The 13,020-nt window shown below is 43.8% G+C and overlaps 1 protein-coding gene across 1 annotated transcript in view; it reads left to right on the plus strand.

The window, feature by feature from the left end:
- Window positions 1–13,020, plus strand: part of PICK1 (protein interacting with PRKCA 1) — a 229,232-nt gene that overhangs the window by 167,558 nt on the left and 48,654 nt on the right. The window contains exon 11 of the mRNA XM_053469072.1: window positions 11,606–11,656. Coding sequence (XP_053325047.1) covers window positions 11,606–11,656 — 51 coding nt within the window. The remainder of the gene's footprint in view (window positions 1–11,605; window positions 11,657–13,020) is intronic.

Genomic DNA, 13,020 nt, shown 5'->3' on the forward strand with positions numbered 1-13,020 from the left:
AAAGATAAAACATGTCAGAACTTTTTTCCACCTTTAATGTGACCTATAATATGAACAATTCACAATTCACAATTCACAAAGTAAAAAAGCCCTGTAAACCAGCTGTATCAGTAATGACCTCAGGAGAGTCGTCATCCACAAAATCCTCCTGCCAAGTAGATGCTCCATTGAAATGTTGAGGAAACTATTCTTACGCTTCCTTTATTTGCCTAGAAACACTCACCCTATGATGGGCTTCTTTTTACCAGCAATGACCCTTTACATGTGGCTTGAAAAATCCTACCCAGCAAAAAGTCATGCAAATAATGATTTACAGAGTCTAAGCCTGCAACCTTCTGAAATGCCCATCCTAAAAAGGATGAAAAGGCTTCCGAAAAAAGACTCAACACAGCAAAGCCCATTGGCAAGCATTTATCAATTTAAAATTCATCCTCAAACTGAAAACCTAATAGCTGTCTCAATGTGCACTTTTGCTAATAATGAGCCCTTTCCACAATTTGTAACCCACTTTAAAGCATTTTCAAAAGATGCATACTTAACTGGAAATTTGGTTACAAGGCCCAGGGGTTACAGACTAAAACTTAAAAAAGGAGGATAGGAGGATAACTAAATGGGCCTTCCACCCTACCCAACTTTAACTCTTTTCAATCTTCTCTTTAAATATCTTTTTATTTTCCTCAACTGACTTCAAATTATTAACCCAAATAACTTTTATATAATATATTTTTGTAAACAAGTCCTAAAATTAGCACATTAACTTAAAATAATTCTTGCATGGAAAGAGTTAAAATACTGGCATATTAAATGCCCATTGGGTGTCTACTTTAAAAAAATGTATGATTTGTTGGGGTAAATTGAATTGGCCGGGTTCAACAATGCCCCAAATACCACAGGGGGAAGGATGGCCACACATCTGATTTCCAATTAGAAAAATGCATACGTCCCAAATGTGGCCTTTTATTTCCCCCAAAAAATGACAAACCCATGCACGTGGGGTATCACTGTACTCAGGAGCTGTAAATATACCAGGAGCTGGAAATTCATACATAAAGTAGGTGTGTGTGTGGGGGAGGGGGATACACACAAAAAAATACTACTTTGAAAAAATGCTGGTGGTAAAATGTGTGCATGCAAAGAGTTAAAATACAAGCATTTAAAATACCCTGGGGTGTCTAGTTTTCAAAAATATATGGTTTTATTGGGCACACTGAAATGGCGGGGCTCAAAGATGTACCAAATAGGGCATGGGCAGTTGATCGCCAAACACCAAAGTTCAACATTGAAAAATGTGCATGCCCCAAATGTACCCCCTGTGATTGACGCCTGTACCTCTGGTCCAGCTGCACCCTGCTCTCATCCTCCACTTTCTGCTGTTGTTTCCTCTTCTTACACTGATGTCTTCTTCTTGGGGAACTTTATTATTTTGCATTTTTTTATGCAGGAATTTCAATGTTGCGCTTGGATTTCTTGTGCACCATGTGTGGAACAATACACAAGACATTGTTCACCAAAATCCCCTGAACTGATGCATAGATTGGGCATATTTTGGGGGAACTTGTAAAATCCTATATTAATGAATTAACCAAATATATAACTGCAGATGATATCTTGTTTACTCTGCTACACACAATAAATTCTATAGATACACTGCTTGACCCTTTAACAACAATTGATGTGCCAAGCACATCACAGAAGGACATCCTGTTAATGACAATTGACGTGCCTGGCACATCATGGCTTTAAACGGGTGTAGATCGTAGATTGCTTTCTTCTCCCAAACAATGTTGAGGGATTCAGAAACACAGAGATCTGCCCAGGGGAGGGCTGGCAGCCTAAGGCCTGGGGGGAAAGTCTAGTCAACTGGCCCATTGCGCCATCAAAGCGGCTGTGAGCGAAATTGAAAGCGGCCTTCGTGCGGCAGTCACTCCACCAGTGCCTAATGAAATTAAAGCGGCCGGCGTGCACGCACCGCGCTGCCCAATGGCCGTGCCTCAGCTCTTCATCCCACCCCTTTTAAGACGTGGGACGAAGAGCTGAGGCACAGCCATTGAGCCTGACTGCCGCATGACACAGGGGTGTACCTAGAGTATTTGGCACCTGTGGCAGATCCTGTATGTGGCACCCCCCCACACACACTTTAAAACTTCATAGTTTCTATGGTTAAGCAAACAATGACAGGGGTACAGCATAAATGCTATCATTATATACTTAGGGATTGTGCGGTACCACTGTCAATGTGCCAGACACTGACAATACTGCAATACAACCCCTATCACTATATACTAAGCCAAACATTGATGTGGTGTAGGCTTACCACTTTAGTGACTGGCATAGTATATAGTAGGGATGCACCGAAATGAAAATTCTGGACTGAAACTGAAAATTCAGCATTCACTTGGCCAAAACCGAAAAAAAAACAAAAAAAAACAAAACAAAACTTTAAAATACATAAAAGCAGTGGCGTCGCTACAGGGGGGCAAGGGGGGGCAATTGCCCCCCCTAGGTTAATCCTTGCCCCCCCCTGTTGCCCCCCTGCCGAATTTGGAATAAAGTCGCAATGCGACTTTAAATCCCGTCTTTTTTTTATTTTTTTGCGGAGGAGTGAGAGGGTGCGGCCCGCGTAAGATCAGCAGCCAGGGCAACCGATCTTACGCGGGCTGCACCTCGAGCCCTGCTACTTACCTGTGGGAGGGTCTTCTGTACTGCATATAGGAAGCGGAACCTAGCAGAGTTCACGTGACATCACATAACTCTGCTCCAGTCCTGCTTCCTCTGTGCAGTACCAGAGAACGCAGAGGGAGGCTGCGCCCTCTGCTGAAGCCTGTGAGCGGCATCAAGGAGCTACAGTGTAGGTAAGGGGGTGGGGGAAGGTGTTTGAATGAGTATGCGTGATTCAGGGAATTCATCTGTGAATGCGTATATGAATGAATGAGTGTGTGTGTGATAGCATGGATGTGTAAGTGCTGGAACCTAGGCATGATGGGACTGTGATTGCTGTTAGCAATCACACTCCTATCATGCCAAGTCAGCCTGTACATGCTGAAACCTAGCTAGATGCCCCTCTTGTGTATTGATGCTGCCAGCAGTATGGGGTCTACACATCACTTACAGCCACCCTGTACCAGCATGTACTGGCTGACCTGGCATGATAGGCGTGTGATTGCTAACAGCCATCACAGCAAGCACAGTCCCATCATGCCTAGGTACCAGCATTTACTGGTTGCCTGGGTATGATAGGAGTGTGATTGCTGTGTGGGCATTGTGGACGCCAGGGCTGGCTTTGGGGTGTGCAACCTGTGATCTATGCCTGTAATTTAGGGGATTTTAGATATACCTTTTAATGACGTGTTTTTATGTGAATTCCAATTGATCTATACCTGCAAAGCTGGGGTTTTGCGTTATTCTGTAGATCCATATCTATATATTTCCATACATTATTTATGTATACCTGCAAATACAGTGTTTCTATGTCTTATTCAGTTGATTAATACCTGCAATGCTGTTTCCATGTATTTATTTGATCTATACCTGCAATGCTACGTTTCATATACTATTGTATACCTGCAAATACAGGATTTGTATATCTGATTCTGTTTATTTGATATATACCTTCAGTGCTGAGATCACAAGTGAATTTCGGTTTATCTATACATGCAAAGCTTGGTTTGTGTGTTAATGTGTTGATTTATCCCTGCTATCGGCAACTGGGGCTAATATTAATATATATGGGGAGCAGGGGCATCAATACACAAGGGGCAAAAACACTAAGGGGGGTTATAAACGACAATGCAGTGTGAAAAATCCATCCTGATGTACACGTCTGTGACGTAGATTGTGTCCTTCTGTTTGTGTGTTTTTGGTTATCAGTGTAGCAGAGCCTGTCCTCGGGTGTGTGTGAATAGGTGTTGGTGTGGCAGAGCCTGTCCTGGTGTGTGTTTGGGTGTTGGTGTGGCAGAGCCTGTCCTGGTGTGTGTGTGTGTTCGGTTGTCAATGTGGCAGAGCCTGTCCTGGGGTGTGTGTTTGGGTGTGAGTGTGTCAGAGCCTGTCCTGGTGTGTGTGTGCTTGGATGTGGGTGTGGCAGAGCCTGTCCTGGTGTGTGTGTGTTTGATTGTCTGTGTGGCAGAGCCTGTCCTGGTGTGTGTGTCTGGGTGTCAGAGCCTGTGTTGGTGTGTGTGTTTGGTCATCTGTTTCTTGGCACTTAACTTACAGTAGGAATTATTTAATTTATATTTATCCAGAGATAAAATGCCCTCCTGAAGTTGTAGTGACTTCAGGGGACAAAACGTTCAAGGCCCTGAAATCATTTAGTGGAAAAGTTATTTATTGTGTTATAATATTTATTTCAAGGATTAGTCGCACTCAGTTGTGGCTTCAGGCTTCCCATGTTGAATGATCAAGTATTATTTTAGCCCAGTAACAAAAGTATAATTCCATAGCACATTACTTTTGGAAATTATGAATGCCCCCCCAGTTTGACTGTGGTATCTTGTGTGCCCCCCTATATATTGTTTCTAGAGTCGCCACTGCTTAAAAGTAACACCAAAATTAGACAAAAAAAATTCAATAACAATATTAATATATATATTCAACAACAATCACAATCACAAACAAATGATAGGAGTGTGATTGCTGTTTGCAATTTTATATATATATATATATATATATATATATATATATATATATATATTATGTGACGCAATACCCTTTCACTTTGGTACTCCGTCCGGGAATCTTTACTTACACACAGTCTTTCAGGCTGCAGAGACGGCTCAGATACGAGGAGGGTAAAATAAAAGGCTGGGCCTGTTTTTATTTTTCGTCACAGGCATAACAGGAAAAATAAACAAATCAAAACAAAAGCCTTGCTCTTGTGAGCACTAACTAATACACGGTTCTCCAACCTAACTACAGTTGGACGGCTTATCCGTTCCCAACAAACAAAATAACAGATTGTATGCAATAATTGCAGCAGTCAGTATTTCTGGCAGCTCTCTCCCTCAGGGAGCCAAATGATCTCTCCTCCTCTCAGATCAGGAGGCTACTTAACTGTCTCTCCCATTAATTAGTGGAACCAGGTGAGTAGTAGGAGAGTATATATATATATATATATATATATATATATATATATATATATACTGTTATTGAATTATTCTGTCCAAAGCTGGACCAAAAAAATAATTGATAACAGCAGTCACACTCCTATCATGCCTAGGCAGCCACTACATGCTGGAATCTGGGCGTGAAAGGAATGTGATTACAGCCTCCCTATGGCATGCTATCCCCCCACACTCACACATCCATGCTATCTGAAACCCTCATTCACAAACATTCAGCATAACACCCATCACTCTCACATACTCACTATTCCACTCTCCCTGAATCTTGTCCTACCTTTCCTCTGTCACTTTTCCTCCTCCTCTTCGTTCTTCTTCTTCTTCTTCTTCTTCTTGGTCCTTCTCAAGTCCCGACGCACAGCCACAGTTGCCGCGTGCATAGTTTCTGGAGGCGTACCGGCGTGGTTGCACCCCTCAGATGAGCGGCAGCCGGGGCGGACTCCCCCTCCCCCGCCAGGTATGCTACTGGCACGACGACTGCGTTCAATCCCGCTCGCAGCCGCTTAGTTTTGAACTTTGCAGCTGCGTTGAATGCTCGTCTGCTGGCCCCCCGGCCCAGCCCGCCCCTCCCTCAGAATTCAAAGTCTGCCATTTATAATATAGCAACGGATGCTCGATTTAAAAGAGCTTAAACTGTGTCTCAGCGACACCGAAATCCCGCCTCAGGGAGAGCACTAATAAGCACCGCTGCAAGAGATTTTGCCTCTTACACGATTGCCATCCTGGGCATTCAGGGCTCCTGAGCTCCTCCCAAGTAAAAATAATTCCCCATTGATGCCACCATCAGGGGAACCATCCAGTGCCAACAGATAGGTGACAGTTTTCTTATAAAAGAATTAATCAAATAATGGAGAAAGGTTAGAGCTAGAATGGGCATCACTAAGGGGTTTACTAAAAAAAAAAAAAATATATATATATATATAATAAAAAGTTATTCAACGGTAGGCTGGGTCACAGTGAATGTCAGGTCCCAGGCGATCCTCTAGAAACGTTATACCCAGTGCCGGAAGCTTCCATTATAAATATGGGGGCTCCATTCAAGTAAAGAGAGTGCTCCTTATCAGTCGGAGACTAAAAAGTAAGAAAACAAATGTCAAAAAATAGTAGGACAACATGGTGGCATCTGATGCATAGATCAGCTGGCTGGCACATTAAAACAACTGTCTGATCCCTGTTATCATGCAAGGATCAGACGTTATGGCACAGCTACACCCCCCACCACCACCTGCAAATAAAATCAACAAAATGTGCCCAAAAAATACTAAAATAAGAAAACAGTTTTTAGAAATGGGCTCATGACAGCCTTTTGCTTTTTGTGGATTACAATTCCCATCACACTCAGCCAAGCTGATAAATTGTGAAAACGTATCTTTCGTTATCTAAACTGTTTGTATAGTGAATTATTTAATCCTGTATTGTCTACTTTGCCCTATTTTGTGTGCTGTTGTGCAGTGAAATTAGCGTGTCATATAGTGTGCTGAATGGAGCTGAAAACAGTAAATGGGTTTCTCTGTGGGTGCATGTAATTTGTGCAAACAATCCTAACAAAATATGGAAAGGTGAAAGATATAGTTTATAGGGATTGGTGACAAACTTGTTGCATGATAAGTGTCCATGTGAAATTCCCTGGCTTGTCTTCTCTCCAAAAATATGTACTTTTGTGGGGGTAGTTTGAGCTGTTAATTGCTAAACAGTCCCAAATGAGACAAAGGCATCACAAAATAAAATTAGAACATTTTCATGTTTGGAAAAGGGTATGGGGATGTTCCATTTTGTGCACCCGTAACTTTCAAAACTGATACAGTAATATACCCATGTGGAGTATTTCTGCAATCTAGATATGAAGCTGGATAAATCTTGATGGGTTTTCCTGCAGTTTCATGTAATCTGTGCAAATAATTCTAAAAATCATGGACGTGCCTGCACTCAGCCTCTGCTCGTGTCTGTGTCGGCCAGCAGAGGCAGAGAGGAAACCGGACTCCGCGTTCTGCCGTCGCTGGAGCCGGGGAGAGGGTGAGTGGATTTATGACAGTACCCCCTCCCCAACAATAACCTCCGGGAACCGATAGGACAGGGTTTAGATGGATGGTTCCTATGGAAACGTCGAATCATGGCAGACGCATGGACAAGACCTATTCTCGGGTCCATAACCTTTCCAATCGATTAAATAAAAAAGACGTCCTCCCCGAAAACGCGAGTCCAAAACGTTCTGAACAATGTATTCAGGGTGTCGCTCAACCGAAACAGACGGAGGAGCTAATGAAGAACGTCTGGTCATTCTATTAATCGTTACAGGCTTGAGTAGTGACATGTGGTACACGGGATGGATCTTAAGAGACGACAGTAAGGCGAGACGGTAGGTGACGGGATTAATACAATGTGTGACGGTATAGGGACCTATAAATCGGGGTCCTAGCTTTAAGGAGGGAATGGCTAGCCTTATATGTCTGGTGGCCAACCAAACTTTGTCACCTGGACGGTAGAAAGGTGCATCCCGTCTATGTTTGTCTGCTTGTTCTTTATATCGTTGTTGAGCCTGTAATAGATTGAGTCTGGCTGCTCGTAGGACCTTTTGCAAGGTTCTCAACCTTTGTTGTGTCTCAGGCACCGGTACAGATGGGATCAGGGTAGGTAGATCAGGAGGATGATATCCATATAAAAGAAAAAATGGACTCTCTTGGGTAGACGCATTCTTCTTATTATTATGTGAAAATTCAGTCATGGGTAATAGGGAGAACCAATCAGACTGTAGGTAAGTAGTGAAGCATCGTAACTATTGTTCAAGACTTTGGTTGACTCTTTCAGTTTGTCCATTGGTCTGGGGGTGATAGCCGGAGGACATGGCTTGGTCAATTCTTAGTCCTTTACAGAAAGCTCTCCAAAATTTAGATGTAAATTGGGAACCTCTATCAGACAGAACTTGGAGAGGAACTCCGTGCAGCCGAACAATCTCTTTAATAAAGGTTTCAGCTGTCTCTGCTGCTGAGGGAAGACGTTGCAGAGGTATGAAATGTGCCATCTTTGTTAGTCTATCCACAACTACCATGATCACAGTATGTCCATTGGACACGGGTAGATCCACAATAAAATCCATTGAGATTGAAGACCATGGAGAGCGAGGAACGGGAATGAGTTGTAGCAAACCTTGAGGACGTTGGTGCGGAGATTTATTGTGAGCACAGGTCTGGCATGTCTTTACCAAAAGCGGCGACGGAGTAGATTAAGGGTTCCTGTTATCCCAGGATGTCCCGCCAAAGGTGCGTCATGACACATTTGTAGTACGTTGTGCACAAATGAAGGTGAAATCAGCAATCTGTCTTGATAGTAAAAAAGGCCTTCTCGTTTTACAGTATGAGGTTGAGTCGGACGATTATCTCTGATTTGAAAATAGTCCCGAAGAGAGTTGAGAGTCTTTTTTTCGTAACCAGGAAATGTGTAGGAGGTATTACTGGTTGAGTTGGGTTAGGGGGATCAGGTTCATTAGAGAATTGACGGGAGAGAGCGTCAGCTTTGCCATTCTTGCTTCCTGGTCTGTACGTGATATGAAAATTGAACCTTGTGAAGAAAAGGGACCACCTGGCCCGACGAGGGCGCAACCTCCTAAGCTCTCTGCAGATATTCTAGATTGCGGTGATTGGTAAAGATGAGAAATGGGTGTTGCGACCCCTCCAAATGGTGCCTCCACTTCTCCAATGCACACTTAATTGCCAACAACTCCCGATCCCCAACGTCATAGTTTATTTCAGGAGCCGTTAGTTTACGTGAATAGAAAGCCACAGGATGAAGCAAGTCTTTACTTCCTTGCCTTTGGGAAAGGATAGCGCTTACAGCCACCGTAGAGGCGTCCACCTCCACCACGAAAGGTAGGTCAGGATTAGGATGAACGAGGATTGGTGCAAACACAAATCTTTGTTTTAGAGTGGTTAAAGACTCCTCTGCGCTTTTATTCCACAGAAACTTGACAGTCTTAGATGTAAGGGACGTGAGAGGTAGGGCGATTTTGGAGAAATTACGAATAGAACATCTATAGAAATTTGCAAAACCAATAAAACGTTGCACCTCCTTACGGGACTGTGGTTGTGGCCATTGTTCAATAGCTCGTACCTTGTTCTTGTCCATTTAAATACCCTTAGAGGAAACGCAGAACCCCAAAAACTCAATCTGGGTAGCCTGAAACTGACATTTCTCTAATTTAGCGAACAGATGATGAGTGTGAAGACGGGCAAGGACTTGACGAACATGGTCACGATGTTCTTGAAGAGTAGATGAGAAGATCAAAATATCATCCAAATACACCACCATGAATGTATCTAATAAATCTCGGAAAATGTCATTGACAAAGTTCTGGAAAGTAGCTGGAGCGTTACAGAGTCCGTATGGCATCACCAAGTATTTGAAATGACCGTACCGGGTATGGAAGGCTGTCTTCCATTCATGACCCTCCCTAATACGGACGAGATTATACGCTCCTCGAAGGTCAAGTTTTGTGAAGACGGTAGCTTGTTTTAAACGTTCAAAAAGTTCAAAAATAAGTGGGAGAGGATACCGATTCTTTACAGTGACGGCATTAAGTTCTCTGTAGTCCACACAAGGCCGTAAACCTCCATCCTTTTTGCCCACAAAGAAGATTCCTGCCCCGGCTGGTGAGGTCGAAGGGCGGATAAACCCCTTGGATTTCATCAAATGTTCATCGAGGTATTCTCGCAAGACCTTGAGTTCAGTGTCAGAAAGGGGGTATATCCTGCCGTAAGGTATCTTGGATCCAGGTAGGAGATCTATAGGACAGTCGTACGGTCGGTGCGGTGGAAGGGAATCAATTCCTTTTTCATCAAATACCTCTTTAAATTCTGTGTAGTGGGGTGGTAACCCTGAGATAGGAGCGTTAAACGTGGAGTGAGCTGTGCCCTGGCAATGTGAAGTGCAGAACAGAGATGAAAACGTGATACGTCCTGTGGACCATTGGATGGCTGGATCGTGTTTTTTCAACCACGGGAGTCCCAGGATGACAGGAAATAACGGAGAGTGAATAACATCAAAAGAAACCTTTTCAGAATGTCTTCTTCATATAGAACAGGACAGCGAAATTGTCTTTGACTCGACGGGTCCTGAAGACACAGGGGAGCCATCGATGGTCTGAATAAATGCGGGATGTTTCTTGGAACAAGTAGGGATGTGATGCTTAGTGATGCATGACTTGTCCATAATGTTACTGCTGGCCCCGGAGTCAATGATGGCTTAAATATAGAGATGACGAGTTCCCCACTGCAGGCGTAGAGGAATAGACAAATGAGTAGGCGTCTCAGATATGATAGAGGATACACAAGAGCGTATGTGTCGAAACTCGACCCTGGGTTGCTTAGGCCGTATCGGGCAGGACGACAAAAGATGGGAATCTCCTTCACAGTACAGGCACAAATTATTATCCCTGCGGCGATTCCTCTCCACTAAGGACAGCGAGGATCTGGTCAATCCGATCTGCATAGGTTCAGCTGCCGGTACAGGTGGAGGACTAGGGGGTTGTTCGTGAGGACGAGTAGGCGGTACTCTCCAACTAGGCGTCCAGGGACGTTGCTTTTCAGCTCTACGTTCTCTAAGCCTCCTGTCTATAGTTAATGCCAGAGACATGAGGGATTCTAGAGACTCCGGAATCTGACAACGTGCAAGTTCATCCCAGATAGCATCTGAGAGTCCTAGACGGAATTGGTCTGCAAGAGCATATTCATTCCATTTTATCATTCATGTCAGAAAGCGTGTTTTGAAGCCCTGCAGGAACCATGGTAGTGGCTCAAGTATACTATCACAGCTGACCCGTGAGCCAAAAAGTTAGATGGTGCCTAATAGCAGATGGCTACCACAAAGTCCGAGGCGAGGTACAAAGGGAAAATCCAGAAACAAGGTCAGGACACACACAATGGTTGGGGCAGGCAGCAAGGAACGTAAAGGTCAAAAATCACAAAGAAGGGTCTGGTACACAGGTAGAATCAATCAGGAACGCTTAGGTACAGAGGCAATAATAGCTTATACTTGAGCAATGATTTCTCAGTGGAAGGGGCTTTTATAGTTTGAATTTGGCGCCAAAATGACGTCATACGGAGAGACTCCTACGGAGCCGGCGTCTATCTGCAGCAGCAGGGAGTAGACGCGTCTCCATAGTAACCTGAGAACGCGTCGTCCTCCCTGCTGGTCTCCGCTGGCAACGGAGGGGGCGTGCCTGCACGCAGCCTAGGCTCCTGTCTGTGTCAGCGAGCAGAGGCTGAGAGGAAACCCGACGCCGCGTTCTGCCGTCGCTGGAGCCGGGGAGAGGGTGAGTAGATTTATGACAAACGTATTGTATCTAAAGCCTCAATGTATATGTACTTAATGGGAAAATTTCAGTTATGTAGTAAAAAGTATCCACCATGCAAGTGTCTTTTTTTTCTTTTGCACTTATGAATTGTATACATTCCAAATTAATAATAAATTAATTATAGTTTATATATGTTGTTTTTCAGTCCTACTGCTTAAAGGTGAAGGAGATGGATGACGAGGAATACAGTAGCATAGTAAGTATAATAATTATTATGGCTTCTGGATTTAGGGAAAAGAGATTTGTCTATTTTTGTTTTTCACTTTTTAGAACATTCCAGAATTTGAAATTGTGTGAAGTGTGAAATTGAATGTCCAGAAAAGGCTTACTAAATATTTTCAATGTGTTGTGTGTCAGGAACTGGGTCAATACAGACAACTGTAATGACCCAGAGCGTCCAAAGATGGTGTTCAGGAGGTATTGCGCAGTTATGGAGTCGAACAGGGCCTGGTGCAGGGTGACTGCACTGAATGGGTGGGCATCTGGGGTTGTGCAGCCACATACCAGTGCCCTGACATAGCAGCTGATGTTAACCAGAACTAGGAGATATCCTGCAGGCACCCTGGAGCAGGCATGAAAGATAGCAGTAGAATCATGTGCAGGATGCCGCAGGCTGGGAGAGTGGAAGCTAAGCAGAGTAAAACATAGCGAGCAAACAGGACAGAGCAAGGAGCAGGGGAACAGAGCGAGCAAGGGGCAGGGAGACCGAGCAAGGAACATAGGAAGACAGGACATACCTGGTACAGAACACAACTAAGGACAGGGAACAAGCAAGGAACACAGGGGATGGAGGAGGGGCCAGAATCCTCGGGCGCTTGTCCTTTAAGCAAGGATAGGACATCTTAACTGGGAGAGGAGAGAGGAAACGAAATCCTCAGATGATTCAGGGTAGGAGGGCAAAGGTACACAAAATACAGACACACATGGATACAGGACTTGCCTAGGAGATTCCCTTACATTATATGGCCACAGTATGCTTAGCCCACCACTATGCCAAAGTACTCCAATATTCAGTGGGTCCTAGCACTAAACCCTGCCTACTGAATTACTAATAAACTGAAACAAAACATTGAATCTAAACACAAAACCAAGAAGGACATACCTTAGACTGCAGACTGAGACAAACATTACAAACGGGTGGGGCACATCTTATAAAGGAAACAGAACTGGGATCAAGGAGTCACAGAACAGAGCATATGGAAATCCAAGAATGGATTACAGCAAAACATGGGAAGGGGTTAAATAAATGTGACAAATTATTTTTGGTGACTTAGATTCTTACACAGAAATTGGCATCTCTTTACTTGACTAGTTTAAACCCTGCCTCTCCTGCTTTTCATTACTGAGAATTTTTAAAGCAGGTCTGTCATTGAGACAGTGAGCTTATGATCTGCCACCTTTCTTGCTTTCTAGCTGTTTGTAAGTACCTGTTGTCGTTCATGATCTATAGAATTCACCCTACTGCCTTTAACTGTTTAACATTCTGTCGGACCTTGTTCGCTGATGGGAAATCTAAGCAAGACCAGGATCCCTAGAAACCTACTAAATAAACAAAGCACT

This window comes from Spea bombifrons, chromosome 6 (assembly GCF_027358695.1).
Source record: "Spea bombifrons isolate aSpeBom1 chromosome 6, aSpeBom1.2.pri, whole genome shotgun sequence".
Classification (NCBI taxonomy): Eukaryota; Metazoa; Chordata; class Amphibia; order Anura; family Pelobatidae; genus Spea; species Spea bombifrons.